The sequence below is a fragment of the Nilaparvata lugens genome, chromosome 8, assembly GCF_014356525.2.
Source record: "Nilaparvata lugens isolate BPH chromosome 8, ASM1435652v1, whole genome shotgun sequence".
NCBI lineage: Eukaryota > Metazoa > Arthropoda > Insecta > Hemiptera > Delphacidae > Nilaparvata > Nilaparvata lugens.
The window spans coordinates 36,713,038-36,738,789 of NC_052511.1; the positions used below are offsets into that span (position 1 = coordinate 36,713,038).

At 35.1% G+C, this 25,752-nt stretch overlaps 2 protein-coding genes across 3 annotated transcripts in view; both read left to right on the top strand.

Moving 5' to 3' along the window:
- Positions 1 to 25,752, top strand: part of LOC111049433 (monocarboxylate transporter 14) — a 118,386-nt gene that overhangs the window by 72,479 nt on the left and 20,155 nt on the right. Inside the window, exon 1 of one of the 2 annotated variants that reach the window (XM_039434663.1) lies at positions 23,284 to 24,189. The exons of the other annotated variant lie outside the window; for it this stretch is intronic. The gene's annotated coding sequence lies outside the window, so the exon portion shown is untranslated. Of the gene's footprint in view, positions 1 to 23,283; positions 24,190 to 25,752 lie in introns of those variants that run through there. 2 annotated transcript variants of the gene reach the window in all.
- Positions 23,793 to 24,182, top strand: LOC120352843 (protein GVQW3-like). Its single transcript, XM_039435136.1, has one exon. The coding sequence runs from the start codon at positions 23,793 to 23,795 to the stop codon at positions 24,180 to 24,182; it is 390 nt and encodes a 129-aa protein (XP_039291070.1).

Here is a 25,752-nt window from a genome sequence, read left to right on the forward strand (position 1 = left end):
TTAACTTGAGTTTATAGTAAGCTGAAGAAGCTCTTAAGCGAGGTAGTGGCTGCACCATCATCAAATCAGAGCACAGAACATGAATAAGTCCTTCTGAAGCTGCCACTTTATCCCTTGATTTTTCATCACGGGCTGCTTCTTTCCTGAGCTGATGAAGCTTGTAAAATTCCTCTGAAACATGTTTCAATTCATAACTACAGCAGATGTCACACTTGTCTTTTTTGGGAATGTGAATTGCCAAGTTTTTTTCATCTTTCATGCGAAGGAATGAAAATTTTGATAAGGGTTTCTTCCCTTCCCTGTTGCACCTCTCGGTGTACAGTAGGTATAACTGATTCCAGGACCGAATATCAGTCTGGAGATAACTCTTCATGGAGTTTTTTCGACAATAGTGTGATGGTAGTAATGGTAGCTCATCAAAAAATAGTCTCATGTCATATGATTGCTGCTGGAATGTTTCTCTTGTAGAAGACTTGTCCATTTCTTGACTCTTGTTCTCTTTGACTTGTTCATTACTCAACTCATCCGCAGAAGACTCTGTACAGGAATTATGAAAGGATTGGTTCTCTTGACTTTTGTTATGTGGAACATTATTGGAGCCATAATTTTTCAGCCAATAATGAAGCTCTGACCGTTTAATACCCAGTGTCTTCAAGTACATCTCCCTGCATACAGGGACTTTCCTGTTCTCAATTTTCAAATGATAGAAAAAACTCAAATTTCTCCTTGATTCGGGGTTTTTGATTTTCGTTTGCTGTTTTTTTGATTCCAATGAGACAGTAGAGCAAATGAACATTTTCTTGGAATCCCAAGACATGTTTCTCCAGAAATCATGAAATAATTTTTTCCTCTGTTCGTTAGTAATCAAATTGCATTCCCTGTTTTTCCATTTTATGCACTGTTGAGAATTGCAGGCTGGACCCATTACTCGCCCCTCACGTGGTACATCTTGAATAATTTTTTTTGTGCTCCCCTTGACTCCTCTTCTAAATCCTATATAAGGCTCACCATTCAATCGCTTCTCTTTTTCCTTATTTCGGTTCCATTCTTCTGGCTTTTTCACAATTTTTCTCTTTCTTCTTATTCCAACATCTTCAGGTTGCGTAGTGATGTCATCAGTAGTTTCAACATCCAGAATGACGCCCTCGAAAAGTGCTTCTTTACTGACGAAAACCTGATCAGCTGCAGTGATGAGTGTTTCAGCTGCTTCTGTTGGAGACTCATCAGGACATTCAACAACTGTTGGTTCGTCACTTACAGTAGAATAAGAAGATTCTATATTTTTGACAGGTAGTACCGGTAGCCATACTGAAGTGGTCTTATCATTTACTTCAGCTGTGGTGATGAGTGTTTCAGCTGCTTCTGTTGGAGACTCATCAGGACATTCAACAACTGTTGGTTTGTTACTTACAGTAGAAGAAGAAGAAGATTCGATATTTTTGACAGGTAGTACCGGTAGCCATACTGAAGTGGTCTCATCATTACACAAAGCATTGTGTAGTTCATCCACTGTGTAGAAGCCCAAATCACCCTCGGGGTCTGTGTAGAAGTCCAAATCGCCCTTGGAGTCTGTGTGGATGTCTTGGCTTGCAAAATCACTTCCATCATGGTCTGAAAAAATGAAATGAGAATTGAATGAATAATGATGATGTTGGTTTTTGTATAAAAATACTAGGTTATTGTCAAATTACAGGTTTATTAAAAATTGAGATACCGGTTTCGGTTGCTACACCATTATCAATCTCTGGTGGACCCCAGAGTTTATCATCAAGAGCTTACCAGAGATTGATAACGGTGTATCAACCAGAACCGATATCTCGATTTTATGTGAATCTGTGGTTTGACAATATCTTTCTAGTTTCTAATTATCACTCAATATGGATAATTATTACAATATCACCTCATCTATAAAACAAGTGAAGTCATGTTCAGTACTAGGAAGTTAAGCAAGGCCTTCATTATTACAGTTAATGATACACTGGAAGAGTCGAATATAATTTTATTGATAGTGTTATAGAAAGATAGAGAAAGTGTAGATCTAGACAGCTGATCCATACACCAGTTTCTTGTTAATGAATCTTATAGGGGTAAATTATTTTATTATTTTCGCTATAGATTTCTAATTTATGTGATTTCAGATGTAATAATTCTTTAATCATCAACACTGTCCATGTGCTGTCAGGATTCACTATCAATTTTTTCATTTATGAAGGTTGTTATTTTGGTATTAATACGGCATTAAATGAATTAAAAAAATAATTAAATGGTTCCAATATGCTTGTAATGGATATTATGAGTAGCCTACAGACAAAAGTCTTCATAGCAAAGCCTTTAACAACAGGCGCTATCTCCAATGACTCAGTTTGCTGTAACACAGGCTATCTCATGGTTGTACTTTGTGAGGCTAATTATTTATTAAAAATTATTGTTTGCCTTGTTCACAAGCTTAATTGAACCTTACAACTTTAATTTGAATTAAGAAAACATGAAATTCACTTATAGAAGAAGAAAACTCAATGAAATGTACTTACCAGACAGAGCGTCATCCATTTCACACAAATCCTGTGTAATGTTGCTGAGATAGCTGGTGTTGACAAACACTTTCAGATAACCACTGTTGACTGAATCGCGATTTATGCGCGATCTGTTGAATAGATTAGAAAACTAACATCACCAGTCGATTTCTCGTTCCGATTTTCTTCAGAATCAGCTGATAACTCATTTTGGCTAAAAAATGAGATAGCAGGTGTTGCCACTAACGTGACGATATATAAAATCGAAATGGCACTCACTCACTGACTGACTGACTCACTCACTCGCAGAACTAAAAATCTACCAGACCAAAAACGTTCAAATTTGGTAGGTATGTTCAGTTGGCCCTTTAGAGGCGCACTAAGAACGGATTTGAAAAAAATTCCAAAGATACGCCCAAAATCTGCGTTTTTCCAGCTTTTTTAGCGTTTTCTCAGCTTTATCGATAACAAATGAACAGAAAATGTTCAAATTTAGTACAGAAGCTCGGGTGTAATAATGTTGTGTTAGAAGGAATTTGCTGAAGAAACACATTCTCACTCTGTCTCTGTCGCAGGCTATCACTCCCTCTCTCTTATTGGCGTTCTCGACCTCAGATAACTGCTGCGCCACGTGTCTTTGACGTCATCGTGTGACGTCATAGCAAGGACGTCGATATTAGACGCCACCTGTACCATGTACCATCTCACTCGTTCAGGGTCGTATTTTTCGGTTGGAAATAAATCTTATATTGAAATTGAACAGTGAATATATACTCCAATTCTCACTGATTGATTGATTAGCTGCCTTTATTAAAAACCTGGGAGGGTGAAGTTAGGGCGTAGATGGCCCTCTCTTACACTTAACCCTCCAATACATACAATTCTAAGTAAAAACTGACAAAGTCATGCTTAGAACCATGAATTAAAGCCACATGATTGGAATGTGTTGATACAAATAATGATGAACCCGTATAGGTGCGTACAGATATATGCGCCACGAACATGAGCAATTCACTTTTCATCAGCTGACTATATCTGTAATTTTACAGAAACGGTAAGATACAGATTATAAAAATCTTGGCATCAGCTGATTAAAAGTGAATTGCTCATGTTCGCGGCGTGTAAATCTGTACGCAACTTATTGGATACAAAATGGAACGTGTTGGATATTTATTTATTTATTTGCCATACAATAAATACATATTCATATATATTCAATTATACATATGATTGATTAGAGTGTGAAAAGATAAAATCTTGTGACCTTATATTGAGATCAAGAATGGATTGAGAAGGAGGACCAAACTTAATTATAGATTACAATGGAAAAAAAATCATGTTTTTGGACTCAGGGACCATGAAACGTAAAGAACACTTGAAATTAGGGTACCTTAATTTTTTTGGAAAGCTATACTTTTCTTACCTATGGTAATAGGGCAAGGAAAGTAAAAATTGATGGTGGAGTTGACAATACCTTCCATTTGCAGTGTCTTTGATATTATTGTTGTCTATTCCTTTCTTGCAAAACTTTCGATTAATATCTAATTATTTAACTTGTTGAATTTCTTCTCTATATAGTTTATTTGATTAATCCTTCACTGTAACTCTCAGCAATATTGACGATGAATTGTTTTTTTTTCAGGTATGCTATCCAAGAGTCGTTCCAAGCTGAGAATGAAGAATTAGTTGCCCAGTAATACGTAAGTTGAAGTTTAGTCGATTTTACCCCATGAATTGAGTGATCCGTGGTCTAGTGGATAGAGTGCTTGCGTAGCAGCATAGAGATCCCGGGTTCAAACCCTCTCACAACCAAAAGTTTTTTTAACTCCTGTGTTATCGGATGGACACGGTAAACTGTTGGTCCCGGCTGAAGTATGACAGTCGTAAGGCCCATTGACGGCTTAATTTATATATTCAGGCGGTGGGACCTTCCCGCAAGAGACTCCCCACCAACAATAGCCATACGAATTTACTTTTTTTTACCCATGAATTAAAACCAACTATCATTCTGTTTGATATGCCTGAAATGTTCTTGGTGAATTTCATCAAATTTTTAAAGATTGACAAATTTTAATTTGATTGCTCATGAGGTTCAAGTTCAAGGGAAAAGTCGTTGTCTCTCACTGTTTTCCTTTAAGTCTGGTTTTCATTAGTAGAGTTACTGGTAGAGTTTCCTGGGCATGTACCAACTATCTGTGAATTCTCCCAATGAGAACGTTTATGGTAGAGTACTAGTTTTTAGTAGAGTAGAGTGGGATAGCACCGTGGGATAGTACTCTACCACTTGCCTTCCCCACCACCGCTTCTCACTCTACTCTACCACTAGACCTTAAGAAGTATTGTTATTTATTAAAAAGTATTAATTTATCAAAAATTGTTAATTTATTAAAGTGTTAATAAGTGTTATCATAGAGAAAAGATAGCATAAGAAGATATCCCATGGTATAGGGCGTTTATGTTCCAATTAACCCAAGCCGATAGTTAGGTTAGGTGTTAATTTATTAAAAAGTATTGACATTTTAAGGTTAGTTCTGTTCATTAGTCAACATACTTCACCTAAATTAATAAAAACAATATAAAAATCTTGAAGTACCCTTTATTTTTAAAAACTTGGTGAAGTGTTTTTATACTTTACCTACTATTCTCAATTGTAGTGAAAACAGTTACTCGACCAAGTAAGTAGAGTAGAGTTAGCTCGGTAGAGTTAGTATGCTAGTTACTCTTTTAAAGAAAACCAGGCTTTATTGCTTGTTCTATAAGAATTTTAGATCAACTTTTAAATCAACTCAACTTGAAAAATCAATATTCTACATGATTGTGTACTGTAGCTGTGCTAAAACATATAAGAAAAAATCTGGTATGGCGCACTCACACAACTTTCCTTGTCGTTATGAAAATTGATCGATCACCTGACGCTAGTGTACACGCGCATCTCAAGTGTACTATTCATACTATTCAAAGATCTGCCAGCTGGTGACAGGACAATAACGCTGGAGACACACGAAGTCTGCTATCTCTTCATAGTGAATGATTTAATAGGATCAACACATTTTCTCGAATTTCGAGCTTATTTCCAATTTTAGGTGAAAGTGTCACAAAACATTAATTGTAGAGATTTTCATGCTCAATCTTTTCCACTTAAATTGTTTTGTTTAAATTGTATCTGAAGCCTGATAATTGGGAATCTAAAATCAAACTTTGCATAGATGGGGCGGAACTCCTGAAATTTTTACAGATATGAGACTTGTGGCAGTTGATAGAGCTTATCGATGACTTTTTAAGGTATAACTTTAATCAAAATCCAAGTTTAAGTTCCAAATTTCAAGTCATTCCGTTAATTGGGAGATGAGATATCGTGTACACAGACGCACATACACTCATACACTCATACACACACACACACACCACACACACACACACACACACACACACACACACACACACACACACACACCACACACACACACACCACACACACACACACACACACACACACACACACACACACCACACACCACACACACACAGACGAATACCCAAAAACCACTTTTTTGGATTCAGGGGACCTTGAAACGTATAGAAATTTAGAAATTTGGTTACCTTAATTTTTTTCGGAAAGCAATACTTTAAGTGGAAAGATCTAACTATAGTAAAATTCACTACGATCTGTCAGCATTCCTAATTAAATAACATCAACGCTTCCCATTTAACAAATACTGACAGTTCGAAATGAATATCACTCTTGGTCTATTCTTCTCATTTTATGTATGTCTCATAAAGTCATAATTTAGTGATTAGCAGGATAATTAATGATGGAATTCACATAATATTATCATTAGAATCAACTTTTTTCACTAGTATGGAATTTCAAGTTTTATTGATAAGTTCCAGGGTTTTCAAAGCAATAGTATATTATTGCAAACGCTTATTGCGCATGTAACAATCATCATCTCATGAATTTAATATGATTCGAGATCCTGAACCATTCTGAGCATTTTTGCTATCAGTAGCTTACTTACATTATTAATTTGAGTTGGCATCATCTTTCGTTCGCCTTTTTTCATCATCTCAAGACTTGGAACACCTTTTTTCAGACATTTCTCTCCTCTGAGAAAAAGTCGGCTTTTGTGCCCTCAGCGGTGGTCCCCCCTCCCCCGCTTACTCAGTAGCCCCCATCACCCTTGAACAGTAGGAGGCCTTTCAGCCTCTCCTACCTCTCAACTTATCTACTCTTTATACTATTGTACCTTCTTTCCCTCTTTTTCACTCTCCTTTTCTGTTCGTTCATCTTTTTATTCTTCTCCATTTTTCCCACTCTTTTTTTTCTTCTTCTGCTGTTTCTTCTTTTCTTCTTCTTCTTCTTCTACCTCTCTTCGTCATCATCTCCTTCTTCGTCAACATCTTCTTCTTTTCTTCTTCATCGTGTCCAATGTCATCCATCATCTTCTACTTTCATCTTCCTTCTATTCTCCTTTCTTTCCTCTTCTACTTCTTCTTCCTTCTCCTTCTTTTGGTAGAGAGTTAGTGGGGAGGATATTTTTAATATTCTTTCCGAAGAATGGACATTGATATGTCCAAAGCTCCGCCAATTTATGTAGATGCATAACAATATAATTATTATCTATAGTTATTATATTACAAATTGCTTTTTCATATCATATACAGTTCAATAATTATTTTCTTAGTCTATATGTAAATTCATCTATAATTTTGCTGTATTGTAAGCTATTGTATATAAGTGTATAAGCCAGTATATATTGTAATCTACATAAATAAAGTACTCAATCAATCAATCACTCCTTTTCTGTTCGTTCATCTTTTTCTTCTTCATCTTTTCCCCACTCCTTTTTTTCTTCTTCTTTTCTTTCTTCTTCTGCCGTTTCTTGTTCTTTTTCTTCTTCTTCTTCTGCTGTTTCTTCTTTTCTTCTTCTTCTTCTTCTACCTCTCTTCGTCATCATCTTCTTCTTCGTCAACATCTTCTTCTTTTCTTCTTCATCGTGTCCAATGTCTTAATCCATCATCTTCTACTTCTTCATCTTCCTTCTATTCTCCTTTCTTTCTTCTTCTACTTCTTCTTCCTTCTTCTTCCTCTTATTTTTCTTTTTTTTGCTCCTTGCTTCTTAGGTGAACATCTTTCCCTTATCGCTCTCCTTCATCTTCTTCTCCTCCTCCTCATTCTTCTTCTTTTTCTTCTCTTCTTCTTCTTCTTCTTCTTCTTCTTCTTCTTCTTCTTCTCCTATTTCTACTTCTTCCTCTTCTTCTTCTTCTCCTTTTCACTCACTTCTTCTTTTTTTATTTTTCTTCTTCAGCTCGCTTTTTTCTGCTAGACTTCCTCAGTGGGTGAACGTCTGGGGTTGGCTTGATCGATGACTGCAGTTGTGCAGTTTGTGCGAAAAGCATGAAGAGAGAGAGAGAGAGAGAGAGAATGAGAGAGAGATAGAGAAAGAATGAGTGAGAAGGTTTGAGGTGTTTTTCTGCTCATCCTTGCAGACGATAAAGGACGTTTGATGACCTTTAAGGTTCTTCTATAGTTGTTGTTTATGTTGGGGGCGTCGGCTCAATATCCTTCTTCTTTTTCTTCTTCTTCTTTTTCTTCTTCTACTTCCATTTCTTCTTCTTCCTTTCCTATTTTTCTCCTTTCACCTCTTATTATTCTAACTTTTCAACTTCTTCCTCTTATCTCTTTTTTGTATAGGGCTACTTGTAATATAAATATAAAGAAAATAAAAATCTCAGTACTTTTTTTTGAAATATTTTATCACAACATGTTTGGAGTGATATTTATGCCATTTTCAAGTGATATGAAGTAAATGAATAATTATTTAAGTAAAACATTTATGCCATTTTCAAGTGATATGAAGTAAATAAATAATTATTTAAGAAAACATTTATGCCATTTTCAAGTGATATGAAGTAAATAAATAATTATTTAAGTATATAAGTAATTATTTACTTCATATCACTTGAAAATGGCATAAATGTCCGAAACATGTTGTGATAAAATATTTCAAAAAAAGGGTACTGAGATTTTTATTTTCCTTATATTCTTCCTCTTATTATTTTTTATCCCTGTTTTTCTTATTTCCTTTTATTCTCTAGTCTTCCTTTCAAAGCGTCCTCTGCTACCTCCCATGGTCCTCCATTGAGCTCTTCACTTGTTCCCCCTTTCTATCTCCATTTTAAGTTTCTGTTTTCTGTGCTAATCTTGATCCATTTTCTCATTTCCTTTTTTCTCTCTTTTTGTCTCGTCCTTCTCCATTCTTCGTTGATGTTTTCCTTCTTGTGCAAAAAAATATTTTATTCCTTTTCTCATCTCATAACTTTTTCCACCTCTCTATTTCGCATCCATTTCTTTCCCTACAACTATATTTTTCAATTCATTTCTTGTCCTACTACTCTTTCACTTTCCCATCTATTCCTTTCTCTACGTCTCTATTTTTATTTGTAAATTCATCTAAAACTTTGTTGTATTGTAAGCTATTGTATAAGTGTAGTAGCCATCAGGCTCGCTTCGCTCGCCATATCCGTCTAGCCAGGGGGCTCCGCCCCCTGGACCTCCGACTGGATCGTCCACGGAAGAGATCAGCAGGCTCGCTTCGCTCGCCTGCATTTTTCATTTGAGCATTTTTATCATATGTTAGGACGATCCAGTCGGGGGTCCAGACTAAACGTCTGGCTAAATGGATATGGCAAGCGAAGCGAGCCTGACGGCTAGTAATATAATATTCCCAGGAATAGCTCTGATTAAAGTAGCAGTGCCCAATCAATTTTTCCGCGATAAATGCATTTCAATCATCAACTTGGTGCCAACCTAACAAAGTCAACTCAACTTAATGGCAACTTGACAAAATTATTAATTTAGTTACCAGTTAACAACTGTTTCGAAGAGGTACGCTCTCTAGATTATAGTTCTATATTAACATATGGTATAGACATTTTTCAATTATGATTAAGAGAATAAGAAGAACATACATGCTAAAAGACGAACTTTAAACCCTTAAAAACCAACCTTAGAGTTAAAATATTGCCAAAAGATTTCTTAGTGCGCCTCTAAAGGGCCAACTGAACATACCTACCGAATTTGAACGTTTTTGGTCGGGTGGATTTTTAGTTCTACGAGTGAGTGAGTGAGTCAGTCAGTCAGTCAGTCAGTGAGTGAGTGCCATTTCGCTTTTTTGTATATAATATAGATGATATAGATAAGCCAGTATATATTGTAATCTCCATAAATAAAGTACTCAATCAATCAATCTCTCTCTCTAATTCAATCTTCGTCCATCAACCTCTCTCTTTGTTCTGCTTTATCCTTTCCTCTTCAGCTTCTTGTCCCATATTTCTCTTCTTCTTCATCTTCTCTTCTCTCCACTGCCTCTTATATCTCTTTCTCATCTACTCTTCTCTCACTTTTTTTTTCTTTCCCCCTGGAATTTGGTTTCTCACTCCTTCCTTGACTATTTTTATCTTTGAAAGTCACTGAAGTTCACCCTCATCGATCAGCTGTCAATATTCATCCCTCCTCTTCTCCTGCTCCACCTTCTCATCACCAATCCGTTACCCATTTTTCTCTATCTAAGCTACTACTGTACTCTGTTTTCTAGACATTCTCAAAGCTGATCCTACCTTTTCCTACCGTTTCTTCTTCTTCTTCTTCTTCTTCTTCTTCTTCTTCTTCTTCTTCTTCTCTTCTTCTTCTTCTTCTTCTTCTTCTTATTATTATTATTATTATTATTATTATTATTATTATTATTATTATTATATTACACCAGACTATGGAAAATGAATATAAAAGCGTCATTTTAACGGGGAGAGTAAATGAATTGATTCAAACTGAAAATTGGTGGCCGATTCTAGACTTAAGAGAACCATCAGATATTTATAATGATATAGTTCAGAGGTTCGAAAATATATATGCTAAAAGTGTCATAAAGGTTAAACAAAAAACTAAGCAACTACATAATTCCTGGTTCAATGATAGAATTAAGCTGATGATAGAGAGAAAGAACTATTTATGGCAAATGGTTAAAAGAGATAAACATAATGTGGATTTGAGAAATCAGTTTAGAAACATACGAAATAAGTTAACAGACATGATTCGTTATGAGAAAAGGAAATATTATTATAGGGCTTTCAATGATAACTCCAACAATACTAAGAAAATTTGGGAAATCATCAATCATTTTATAAATAAGAAGAATAGGCCGTCTCTAAAGGAATCAATTAAGTTAAATTTCAATATCAATGAAGATCATCAAATTATGAACCTAACAGAGAAATTTAAAAACAGCTTTAAAGAAAAAATAGAAGAAATTACAACAGAAATGAACGGGCAACACTTTGATATAATACCACATTTAAAAGAAGGTAACTATACAATAGGGGATAGGATGAGTATGAATTTTAAAAAAATGAAAGAACATCAACTTTATAGTATCATTAACAAACTAAACAATAGATCATCTGCAGGACCTGACAAAATTAGGCCAAAAGATATCATAAATAACATTTTCTATCTAAAGCTGATCCTGATGCATTTGATTAATAGGATAATTGAAACAGGAAAAATACCTCAGCGTCTAAAAATAACACATCTCAGACCAATTTTTAAGAATGGAGCAAAGAAAAATGTAGGTTCTTATAGGCCAATAGGATCAATCTCAGTAATTATGAAAATTCTAGAACATTTCATCTGTATGCAATTGAATCAATACCTGATCAATCAGAACATAATAAATAATGCTCAATATGGGTTTATTCCAAAAAAATCAACAATAGATTTATTAGAAAAACTAACAGAAAATATTTTGAAGCTTTAAATGACAATAAATTGTCATAACTGTTGCAACAGATTTGACAAAAGCATATGATTTGGTTAATTATGAAATTATGTTACAAAAAATCAATAGAATAGGTATTCGTGGAAAGCTATTCAACTTGTTTGAAAACTATTTTGAAAATAGAAAAATACATGTTAGTATAGGTGAATATATTAGTACCGATTATAACCAATCCTGTGGACTTATTCAGGGCAGCATTTTGTCTCCTGTTCTATTTAATCTGTATGTAAACGATCTAGCTAGTCTCAGTTTCAAAAGTAAGGTGCTGCAGTATGCGGATGACAACCTGTTATATATGACACACACTGATCTAATAATGGGCATAAGATACATGCAAGAGGATCTCAATTTGGCTAATAAATATTTTTTCAACAACGGTATCAAGATAAATTCACAGAAAACAAAGGTATTATATTTAGAAATCCTAGAATTAACGTAGGTTTGTACAATTATAAATTAATTTGCCATAAAGCAGAATGCCTAAGATATAATAATTTGAGAAACACATGCGGGTGTCAGCATTTGGAATTCAGTGAGAATATAAGCATCTAGGAGTTGTTTTTGATGCAGACATGAAATTCAATTCACACAATAATAGGATGCTGCGAATTATGAAAGCTGCTTTATACAAATGCTCTAGAATTAGCCACTGTTTTCCAATAAATATTAAAAGAATTATCTATTTCTCTATGATTCAAAGTATAATATTCTATGGTATTACAATTCATAGTTTAGCACCAGTGTATTTGAGACAGCCGTTGTATGATGTAGTTAGAAGAGTAGCAAATACATTATTTAATGGAGTCGAGCTTGGAATATTGGGTATTATGACACCAGAATCTCTCGCAAAATACACTGATTTGTCCAGACATTATTTTGAAGATGAATTAAGGGAAATAAACGAAATAAGTTATGGTTTGAGAAATAGGCTATTTAGAGCACAGCGTTATAATAATAATTATGGTAAGAACCTATTAAAATACAGAATCCCTTACCTGTTGAACGATTTGCCACCAGAATTGAAAAATTTACAAAGAAATGAAATAAAAACTAAACTTAAGAATTATTTTATAGGAATTGTTTGAATAGAAATATATGTTGAAGATTATTGATAATATTCTAATAGGTTAGTTAGTAGATAGGTTAGTTTGCACATAGTAGACAATAATAAATTGCACTGTACAATGGGAAATGGAAAAGAAAAAACTATGGATGAATGAATAAATAAGAATGATTTTAATATTGTAAACAAAAAAGTGCTTTAGAAGCAGTGAACATGATTAAGAGAGTGTATATTACAGTTTGTAGTATAGGCTAATAAATGTTTTTTTGGAGGATAGGTTATGTTTTTGTATTCTATTTCTATGACTGTGTGTGTTGTAATTATTGTTGATGTGCATGTTGGTTCAGCTAGTCAGCTGTTTACAGCCACCTAAATGCAAGAGACAATAATGTCTGCAAAGTTGATCACCGATTTAGTAGAATATAGAGTGACTAATGTTGTGATTCAAGTGGTAGAAATTAGAACTTTAATATCAAATCCCAGATAGAAACTATTATAGACTTTCAATTTAGTTTATTGAACACTTTACAAAAATTTTCATTTGTAGTGTTATTATGGAATGTATAACTATTATTATGTAGTATGAAATTTGAATACTCCTCAATTAGCTCTAAGCTAGAGGAGCAACAAAACACTGTATGTATTATGTATATGATACTATGTAACTTTAAATGAAATAAATTGAAATTATTATTATTATTATTCTTTTCCTCCCTCATCTACTTCTCATAATTTAAGCCCACTTCTCCCGTTCTATCTTCTTCTCATTCTCTTTAATCCTTTTCTCTTCTACCTCCTGTTCTTCCATTTCTACCATTTTCTCTTCTACCTCCTTCTCATTCATCCCCATTCACTTATCTTCTTCCACTTTCTCCTCATTCTCCTCCATGTTTCTTCATCCACTTCTTCTTTTCTACATCTCCTCTCCTTATTCTCTCTACTTTCCCATTCTTCTCCATCGTCCTTTATCCATTTATCCTCTTTTACCACCTTCTTATTCTTTCATCCTTATTCACTTTTCTCCTTCCACTTTCTCCTCATTCTCCTCCATCTTTCTTCGTCCACTTCTTCTCTTCTACATCTCCTCCTCCTCATTATTTCTACTTTCTCATTCTTCTCTATCCTCCTTTATCCATTTATCCTCTTCTACCATCTCCTTATTCTTTCATCCTTATTCACTTCTCTCCTTCTACTTTCTTCTCATTCTTCTCCATCATTCTTCGTCCACTTCTTCTCTTCTACACCTCCTCCTTCTCAATTCTTTCTACTTTCTCATTCTTCTCTATCGTCCTTTATCCATTAATCCTCTTTTACCACCTTTTTATTCTTTCATCCTTATTCACTTCTCTCCTTCCACTTTCTCCTCGTTCTTCTCCATCCTTCTTCATCCACCTATCCTCTTCTACACCTCCTCCTTCTCAATTCTTTCTACTTTCTTATTCTTCTCTATCGTCCTTTATCCATTTATTCTCTTTCACCAACTCCTTATTCTTTCATCCTTATTCACCTCTCTTCTTCCACTTCTTCTCATTCTTCTCCATACTCTTCTCCCCTTCCACACCTCCTCCTCATTATTTTCTACTCTCTCATTCTTCTCCATTCCACCTTTTCCACTTCTTTTCTTCTACCTCCTTATTCTTCCCTCCATTCACTTCTCCCTTTCTACTTATTTCTCTTTTTCTCCCCCTCTACTACATCTCTACCTCGTCTATTATTCTCCACTCTCTCATCCTTTGTGATCCATTTATCCTCTTCTGCTTCCTCCTTATTCTTCCCTCCATTCACTTCTCCCCTTCTACCTTTTCCTTTCTTCCTTCTCAATCCTTCTTCATTCACTTCTCCCCTTTTACACATCCTCCTCCATTCGTTTCTACTCTCTCATTCATATTCATCCATTTCTCCTCATCTCCCTCCATCTCATTCTTCCCCATTCACATCTCTCCTACTATATCCTCCATTCAATTCTCCCCTTCTACACCTTCTCCTCATTATTCTCCACCCTCTTCTTCTCCTTCATTTCACTTTTCAAATAAATGAACAACAATTCTCCATTTGTCTTGAAGGAGAGACGTAATACAGCAAAAGCCAATTCAATCGCCTCTGAATATTGTCTACTCCGTATAGTAATGATAATGAGAAATGTCATCAACAGAATATTGTGCTTTCCATCTGGGCCAACCAAAGAAATTAATTTATAGCGAGATTCACTTTTAACTGTCAGCATTTCTCATTAATGAAGTATATGCATCCCATTTAAACAATGCTGACAGTTTAAAGTGAATTTCACTATATCAAAGTGCAAATATCACACTGTCAGCATTTCTTATACAAAACACCGTTGCTTACAATTCAAACAATGCTGACAGATTGTAGTGGATCTCACTATATAAAGTGCAAATATTGAACAGTCAGCTGTCAGCATGTCTTATGAATAACACCTTTGTTTCCCATTCAATCAATGCTGACATTTCAATCTGAATCTCACAATAGCTGAGTGCAAATTAGTCTGTCAGCATTTTTTTTTTAATAACATCAATGCTTCCTATCTAAACAATGCTGACAGTTAATTGTGAATCTCACTATATCAAAGTGCAAATATTGGACTGTCGGCTGTCAGCATGTCTTGTGAATAACACTATTGATTTCCATTCAACAAATGCTGACATTTTGAAGTGAAGTGACTACTATAGCTGAGTGCAAATGTCAGTTGAGCTGAGTGCTCTTGAGGAGTTGAGATCCTCCTCCTACCTTTCAACAGCAGGCTTTGACTTCAGAATTATTGATTGTTCATTTCAAAAGTGTTCAGGGCTCTGTAGTTGTTCTATCTTCATTCAGAGTATTGTTCTAGGACACTATAGGACTGTTTTTATTTTACTTGATAGTCGAAGTATTATTATAATTTACTATCCAAATTTTCATCCTACGATAAAAAATGATGCTTAATGTCTTTCCATCTAAGTAGCTATAGTGAGGTCCACGTTATAATGACAGTATTTGATCAACTTTGGTATTGCTATCTTTGTCTATCATTCAACAAAGCCGGTGGTACTATCCTTTTCTAGGTTCACAACGATGCCAATTATGTTTTTGACAGTGTAGGAATATAATTAATTAATGCAGAGAATCGGCATTGCTATTCTTCTATCTTTATCCACTGTCATTATAACGTGGACCTCACTATATACTATACATCACCCAGTAACAGATGCAATCTAGTGGCAGAATTTGAAACTACGTCATCGCGATTCATTGTCAACCCATAGGGGAAAGTAGGCGGAGCTAGAAAACGATGATCAATCAGGAGAGAGTAGTAGGAGGGGAGACTGAAGGCGTGGTTCCAATCTGAATTTGTTGTTATTTGTCCCAATTTTGTGATCTATTCCTGAATTGTATCATTGAATGCTCTATCAATTTCTTTCTTCCATCAGCAATCCATCATATTATAAATGCATTTACAACTATTTTGGGAACGTCGTCGAGAACACCGTATTTGGAAGGAATTTCTCTCATAATTTTTTACACTACAGTATTCATAATAATTACTGTATTAAAGCTACTAGTAGTTCTGCGAACAGTAGACCTCGCGCAGTTATAACAACGACGTCCCAAACCATAAGCACATCCACACTGATACACTAACTGTTTATTAGATCAGATCATACTTACACAAGATTTAATTATCATATAACGCTTTCCGGAATTTAGCGCGAGAAAACCAGAAGAGATCTAGGCGCCCAGACAAGCTGTTATAATTAAGTTCTTTGCATCCTATTTAATAGTGCATAAAAATTGCATTCAATGAGGTATGCCTCATAGATAGACTGGCTTCTCCACACATCTGTGTAATCACTTGTCAGCTGATTTATGATGAATAATAATTCTATAGTCTTATTTTTACTCTAATATTGGCGTATGAAGGAGGCTCCTTTTTCCTTTTATATTATCCTTGAAATGCAAAATTTCCAAAAATCTTGTGTATACGTCGACGAGCAATTAAAAAAGGAACATACCTGTCAAATTTCATGAAAATCTATTACCGCGTTTCGCCGTAAATGCGCAACATAAAAATCTGGTGTGGTGCACTCACACAACTTTCCTTGCCGTTATGAAAATTGATCACCTGACGCTAGTGTTCCCGCGCATCTCAAGTCTACTTATAAACAAAGATCTGAGCCAGCTGGTGACAGGACAATAACGCTGGAGACATACGAAATCTGCTATCTCTTCATAGTGAATCATTTAATAGAATCAACAGTTGCCAACAGTTTGCAATTGAAAAAAATAACATTTTCTCGAATTTCGTGCTTATTTTCAATTTTAGGTGAAAATGTTACTGAACATTAATAGTAGAGATTTTTATGCTTAATCTTTTCCACTCAAAATTTTTCGTTTAAATTGTATCTGAAGCCTGATAATTGGGTATCTAAAATCGAACTTTGCATAGATGGGGCGGAGCTCCTGAAATTTTTACAGATATGAGACTTGTGGCAGTTGATAGAGCTTATCAATGACTATTTCAGGTGTGAATTCGATCAAAATCGTTGGAGCCGTTTTTGAGAAAATCTCGAAAAACCCTGTTTTTGACAAAATTTTCGCCATTTTAGCCGCCATCTTGAATTGCATTGGATCGAAATTGTTCGTGTCGGATACTTATAGTGTAAGGACCTTAAGTTCCAAATTTCAAGTCATTCGGTCAATTGGGAGATGAGATATCGTGTACACAGACGCACATACACACACACACACACACACACACACACACACACACACACACACACACACACACACACACACACACACACATACAGACCAATACCCAAAAACCACTTTCTTGCACTCAGGGGACCTTGAAACGTATAGAAATTTAGAAATTGGGATACCTTAATTTTTTTCGGAAAGCAATACTTTCCTTACCTATGGTAATAGGGCAAGGAAAGTAAAAACATATACACATTTAAACATTTAAACATTAAGAGAAATGCCAGACCGTCGACTTGAATCTTTGACCTTACTTCGCTCGGTCAACTAGTTTCAAATTATGGAGTACATCAATGCATATTGAACAAATTTCATCAATAAAAACTCCCTGAAATTGAATAAAATACCACATTTCTCCACTACCGCCATAAAAACAGATTATCCAATTACGGTCCATTTTTTTTTTCATTTTGACTGAAAGTAGCCACAATTTCGTATCACACATATGCGTGAGATGATAAAAATAAACTAATAAAACAAAGCAATGTTGGCTCGTGAGGTTGGTTGACTGAGAACGCTAAGCCCTCAGGAATTTCGTTCCCACTCGATTTGCATATTATTACGAATTCCTGCACGCTATCTCCAGCGATTCTCAGATTATTATCTTCACTGTCATCAGGACATAACCACAATTGGCATGAAAAGACTTATATATACTAAATATTTTATATTATATAATAAATACCATACTAATAGATACTTGGAAGTAAAGACTCGTGGCCTTCACAATTTCAACTCTTCCACATAACACTGTCCAAGGCATTTGCAAAATCTTTAATACTATAGTGAGGTCCACGTTATAATGGCAGTGGATAAAGATAGAAGAATAGCGATGCCGATTCTCTGCATTAATTAACTATATTTCTACACTGTCAAAAACATAATTGGCATCGTTGTGGACCTAGAAAATGATAGAACCACCGGCTTTGTCAAATGATAGACAAGGATAGCAAAACCAAAGTTGATCAAATACTGTCATTATAACGTGGACCTCACTATAGGGACACACAAAACGACAAAAAATTGTTTAGATGTTGTAGTTTTCTTGTCTCTGCCTCCGACTTAACTACTCAAGAGATTGAACTTCTTTATTTTTACACTTTCTGGATTTCTAGTGTTGTGGGTGAAATTGAGACAGTAAAACCCCTGTTCCATACAACCTAATCTCTGTGCTATTTTAGATTGTATAAGAAGTTTTTGATATTTCAAGAGCTCTACTATTTTATTGAAAACATTTTAGATGATTTATTACCAAAATACAAATCGGTCTAAGTGAATTAGAGTTGTGTTTTGATTTTAGATTGCTTTCATTACCAAAATACAAAGGTGTTCAAATGTATTCAATTCAATTTTATTCAAATCAACACAATATACATGAAAAGAAATCAAAACACAAAAAATCACAATCAAAAATAAATTTCTAATGAAATACAAAAACAAGCTACATGGTGGGGTGTGCTGAAAAAAAAGGAGAAAATACCTAGTCAAGTATGGTTTCCCATGTAATAGGCAGGTAGAGGGTGTGAAAGTAAGGAATGAATGGTGAAGAGTGGAAGAGAAGGGAAGTATTGGAGAAGAAAGTAGCAAAGAAGAGAAAAAAAATGTAAGTGAGTTCACTTTTAACAAATTATCTAAAAGAATTTGCCTTGCAAACAGTAGTTTGAGCAAAAATCTCGTATTAGAGTTGTGTTTTGATTTTAGATACTTTCCCACGTCCAAATATACTCGACTTCATTAAAGCTTCATTTGTTGGGAAAGTGGGAATTCATAATTGATTGAATTAATAATCACCCTATAACCTAAAATGGTTTGGTAACCATATTCTCCAAACATTGAGGATACTTCATATTTGGTTATACATGTACCTGTACGACTTATTAGTTATATTAGGCCGAGCAATAATAAATTGTGTAAACAGATGACCAAGTCCCAAAACTTCTATAGGTTATCAGGATAGAACTTCAGTTTCAGAACCTCTATAGCTCAAAAACTGAGCTGTGTAAAAAGTCTAAACGTCTAAACTATGGTTGTAGCATAGACTATACAAATTAGTATTCTTAATACTAATAATTTTGTAATAACTAATAGTTAAATAGTAATAATTAATACTAATAAATACTGTTATGGATGAGGTACTAGAAAGTTTACCTCCTATCCTGTTTGGCTCTTTGATGATAGATGAAACATTCATGAGGCTATTTGATTGATTAGTGAGCAGAGAGTCTCCATGTTTGACCTTCAATTTGTGACATTTTCTAAGCCAGTGAAACACTACCGTACTCTCTCATTCATTATTTTCACAACTATCATTTTTCAATCTGTATAGTTAGATAATCTAGCATGAAAACAAAAATCAACCGTGGTGCAATTTTGTAATTGATTTCCATTCATATATGCCGTTAAATTGAGAAAATGTCACCAGTTATGAAACTGTTAATGGGTTACAGCTATAGAAGAATATTATGTGCTCTCCGTATCCATTCATCAAAATTGTGCAAACGTTTATTTCATTGATTATTTGGTTATGTGAATGGAGACAAACTTGTCTGTTAATTGGCTACAGCTAGTGAAGAACTTCGTGCTATTCGTATCCATTCATCAAAATTGTGCAATAGTTTATTTCATTGATAATTCCGTGATATGAATGGAGACAAACTTGCTTATGCTAGTTTCAAGTTTTTCTTGTTTAGCGCCACAATAATCATGAATTATTGAGAAACGGTTGGATTATCCTTGAATTTTAGATTTCTTCAAGTAAATTTTTCATATTAACTCCTAATATTCCCTGCTCCCTTTCCTCACTTTCACGTTGTCAGCTCTGATGTTTTTTGTCTACATCTTCCTTCTTCCTTCTTCTTGGACCTCTTTATTATATTCTCAATTATTTTCATCTTCCTTCTACTCCTTCATCCATCTAATCTTCTTTACTTTCCCATCTTCCTTGTCTATTTCTCTCAATCATCACCCAGTATTTTTTCCACTTCTTTATCATCCTATTCTTTCCAATATCCTACATACTTTCTTCTCTTAATTTCTTCCTTCTTTCCTTCCTTCCTCTTTCTTCTATTTCGATTCCTCTTTTGCCTGGAAAGTTGATATAGATAAATGTTTTTGGTGAGGAATACCACATTCTAGTAAATAATGTTAATTTTATAAATAGAAATACAAATCTCAGTACCCTTTTTTAAATTATTTTATCACAACCTGTTTCAGACATTCCTGCCATTTTCTATTTATATTACAAGTAGCCCTAAACAGAAAAGAGACAATTTTAATTCTTTCTCATATTTTTCGTGAGAATTTTTTGCTGTGGGTGATGCCCACATAAACTCCAGGCTTGTGCGTGGGTAATTAGTCGGATGATAATGAGAGATGAATGGACCTACAATTTTAGGTGGGCTCCGAAACACCGGGAAGCGATTTACAACTCATGAATCATATTCAGAGGAGTTGGCTCCAGTGAGGATAGAATGTAATTACATTCTATACTCTCTGGTTGGCTCAGGCGGTCACCCTTCCAACGGGAGTATCAGGCGCATGTTTCTTAACTTATCTAAGTGATAGTTTATCAGCACGACCACAAACCGCTGCTTACATTGTCTGTAATCAAAATTGAAGCAAACTAATAGTTGACCGGAATCAACTGTTTTGTTTAGCAGATCATGTTGATGTAGGATCAAAATTGATCTCGATTAATGCAGCACAATATTAGTATGGTACTGTAGTTCATTCTCTTATTCAGAAAGAGAAAATAATCTTCATAATGGTACTTCTAGTCTCTGTTGAACAATTGTGTTGTATTGTAATTGTATTGAGGTGAAAGGATCCACATCTTTGCAACTTCTCCTCCTACTTCTTTTCATCATTCTTTCTTTCTCCTCTTGTTCTGCTCTATCGAATTCTGCTTTGGCCGCCATACCGCCGCAAACTGGCGTGATCCGGATTTCGTATTGTCTTTTCCTCTCGTTCGTTCTCTTTCCAACACTTTCCTTCTCTCTCGCTCATGATTCGGCATCCAAATTTTGTTGAAGATCCAAATAAAGCATTTAATCCGCCACTAAACAACTCCGACGCAAATGAAATAATCGGTTACATAATATTGTAGAGTAAAATCGGAAGCAATATTTCTACTTACCTTTGGTGGGATGCTATTACTGAATTTATTGGGCTCTGTTTTTACTGATTTTATTGCTGCTCTTGAAATTTGGTGGTGAACTGAACTGAATTTTGCAGGTTAATTTTAGAATTAAAAATTGGGTCACGAATTTTTATTATCGAGGTCATTGTAGTTTCCGTAAGCAGTGACATTTGGTTAGCCCACTACCTACTTGTCAGGTTCTAGTTCTTCTGGATTAATTTAACAACTGTATCTATTGTTTTGAAAACTCATTAATATATATATTATTATGTATTAATTGGTGTTTTCAAAGATTTTCTGACAAGATTTCTCAGGAACTCGCATTGTAAACTGGGTTAATACTTTTGAACTTTTGTTAGTAAACGTCAATATATTTATTTGCATTGTTTTGACCAATTTAACCAACTATTGGTCACATTGAATGAGATTAATCAAATTTTGATGAGATTATAGAGTATTTATTGAGATAGAGAGATTATGATTAGAGTATTTTTCTGCGGTTATTTAGTATCCCAATTTCTTTTTAGCTCAATGAAGTAATAATTTATAGTGTTTTTTATCTCAAACGTCTTTGTTTCATGTTTATTACGAATTTTACAATTTTATTGTGGAAAACCAGAATTCAATTTAAGTAACCAAGTTTCTGTTATGCAAATAGATTAAAATATCACTAATAGTTTTCTTCCAATTTTGGCAATCTATTTCACTTGTTTTCAAGTGAGAAAACCTTGTTAAGCTGGATTCTCACCAGTCACAGTGTGCTGAATATAATTTCCATGAGCTCTGATTGAACAGTTTCTACTCAGCACGGCCGATCGGGTTTGAACTGTCCCATTAGAACTTATTGGAATAATATTCTTATTTTCACTGTACCGGACACGTTCACTGATACAGATATGTGGGAATCCAGCTTAAATTTTTTATAGCTTGACGAGCGAATTGTAGTTAGTACTCGAAATTAAGTTTTAGCATAAGGATAAAGGATAAGCATAAGTCTCTATATTCTTGTCTCTGGTTTTACTCTATATTTCTTGTCTCTGGTTTTAGGTAGGCCGTATATGAAGTACCATCTATATAATTCTTATTACACTAATAAGGCCCGGTTGCATAAAAGCCAGTTAAATTTCAATAGTGGTTAATTTCACGAGAACCAATCAGAGAAGGCATTTTGAAAAGAAGCCCTCCCGTAGAGTTTTAATCACGATTTAAACTTAACCGGCTTTAGGGCAACCGGCACTAAGAGTTTTGTAATTCAAGTGTACATGTTTTATCAGTCACAAAACTAAAGAGAGCATAACTTAAAAATCTGTTGAAGACATAAAAATAATTATCCTTAAATCTCGAGCAAGAAAACTGCGCCAACTTTCCAAACAAAATGGCCGCGTCTTCCGCCGGCAAGATTTGATACGCGGCGAATCGCGTTATTGCAATACGTATCCAGAATATTATGAAGTCGAATCACTTCTGAGTTCTCAACTATTGATTATTCAGGCGCAGCCTTCAGCAGCTCTAGGCTTCCACTTGGGCTGGCCATTTCAAATTTTCGATAATTCGAAACGCCGCGTCTGTTTATTATAGCCTTCCATTATTGATCCTTACCATCCAGCAAAAGTCAACGACCTGCTATTATTAAAACACTGAAACTTGAAGCAGTTTCATAAAACTCGTTTCATTGTGCGGGCTGCTATATGGTGGGGGGAAATTATTTATTCTTTCCAGTTTGAAAATTGTAAGAGCGAAACTTTGGGCTCGGCGGGCGGTGTTGGAGTGAAATTTCCCCGCTGTCATTAAAATTCCCGCGGTCGGTTCGGTTTTGAGTAATCTGGCGTTGAAATCGGTTCGATTTTCAACCGCTAGTTGCATCACTGTCGGCCGATTTGTATGTGGTCCGGGTTTTATAATATTCCCGCCGCTGGAATAATTCCCTCCCTCCGCCCGTGTTTGTCTGGTACTGGCAGCCTGGTTTCTGCTTCGACAGCCATAACCTCCAGCAAATGTTTTGTGTAGCCTTGACTGTCTGTCTCACTGTCTCTCGAGTGTATTTTTATAGACGCCAGCTTTGATTCTCACGCTAAATTCGTCCTAATCTAACAGTGAATCAACTATTTCATTCCGTTAACTTTGTAACACCACTCGTGCAGTCGTCAACACAGTGTTAACAGCGTGCTAAACCTCGCGTTATTAATATTTTGTGCTGGAGTGTTCAATCAAAATATTGTAATATTTTGATCAATCGATCCATAACCGGTCGCGCTTTGTTCAGTTCATTGAGTGTGGCGTCTCCCAGGTGAAACATTCCCAGTTGTTTTTTGAACTCTAACGGCATTCCTGTCCAAAATTACAGTTAGTTTTGAAAGTTGTGGTGTGTAGAATTTCGCGACTGTGCAAATGTGGTTAGTGAATGAACAACAACTGGACGTTTTCTAACCTCGATAACAAAACATCGTGTTAACTTTGTGAAAAGTTTTTGTTGTGTGTTGGGAAAAATGGATGAAGTAAAAGAGCAGAAGATCAACATCAAGTTCTGTCATCGTCTGGGCAAAAGCTCGGAGGAAACTTACGAAATGCTTCGTTTGGCTTACGGTGAGGACGTTATCAGCAAAGAAAAAGCCCATGAGTACTTCATGCGGCTTGAAAACGGGATTGTGGAGGAACGCGGTCGGGGTAGGTGGTCTACAGGGGGTCGAAGTACGGAGAATGTGGACAAAGTTATGAAGTTGATTCAAGAGGACAGACGTACGAAAGTGAAGGACATTTGTAAAGCTGTCGGCATATCGTACAACACTTGTCGACGTATTTTACTGGAAGATCTCAACCTGAGACAGGTCAATGGACAGTGGATTGATGCCGTAATGGGCCATTGTGTTGACATGTAGATAACCGGTAAGACTCTCATTTTTTTCTAAAACTATTTCTCACATTTTGTCATTCAAATGAGTGTCTACGTATTGTAACTTTGACACTTTTTGGTTGCGTTTTTAGGAGTGTAGATCTATTGGAAAATTTGAATAATGTTCTGAAGAAGTGTACTGAACACGTGTTGAAGTTTGACAGTGTTTATGTCAGTGTCCCTTTACGTAGATACTCTTGATGGCTCAATTCGTTTTATAAATTGAACGTTGACAATTTAGTAATACCATACATATCGTATTGCTGTCGTGTTAGCTGGTCCTTATCATTTGAAAGCGTTCAAACTATTAAATTATAAATTATTAAACTAATAAAATACGAATGGATTCATGAATGATCGTATACTGACGACGTCCTCATTTCGTTCAATGCAGTAAAATCAAAGAAAAATAAATCTATATCATATGACAGGCTATGGATTATAAGAAACTTGAAAAAACAGTGTAATGCAACAAAAAAACTAAAGCATAAATAACAGTGTCTATGCTTTGATAATATAAGTGGCGCACTCTCTGAACTTCCATGGATGGGTGACCACTTCGGGCCACTACAATAAATATTTGTTATGTTATCTGATTTGAAATTTCATCCCAGTAGTTCTCGGAACTCTCCATTATTGAAGCTCCATCATCAATTGCATTTATCACGCACAAGTCTCTTACTCATGTGGGCTTCACTTTTCCATTGGTTTGATGATGCAACATTTATACCCCTTTATAATTTTATAAAATAATAATTTTTTACAATTCATGATAAAGCTTCCATAATTATTGAAATTGATATTTCGAGTTGATATTGGCTATAGAAAAATTAGTTGATTTGCACTCGGATGATCAATTAGTTGATTCAATATCGAATGATTATGATAGAAAGTGCATAGTTTATGGAGTTTTCATTCAGCAGCAAAATATGAGCTGAAATTGTACATTTCCATAGTTTTCATTCTATTGTTTTCCAAGTTGAATTATTATAATATGAATACATCTTATTGCAATATTTCAATTGTTCTCTTATCTTATCGTGTTGAGTAATCATTATTCATGCTTTCCAATGAACTGGAGAACAATGCATGAAACTTGAACAATTGGTTTTATACACGTGTTGTGTCATGTAGCACTGTATTCTATCTCGGGAGAAAATTGCGAATATTGAGTTATAAATCGTAGAAATTGAATAATGACTGTTATCTCATTGGGGATACCAAAGCTTCATGTATTGCTGACATTAATTTTATTTAGTAACAACCTGATGAAAAATCTCAGCATGCATCTCTTGAGCAGTTTTATCAATAACTAACTCTTTTATTAATATAGGCCGCCTAGTAAAGAATTGGGTGCCGGTTGCTCAAAAGCCGGATAAATTCCTAACCGTGATAATTTCACAAGAACCAATCAGAAAACTATTTTTTCTAAAAGGCCTCCTCTGATTAGTTCTCGTGAAATAATCACGGTTAAAATTTAACTGGCTTTTGTGCAACCGGTCCTAAGTAACTTAACGGTAACACAAAATTAACACTCTTAATATTAACTTGTCCAA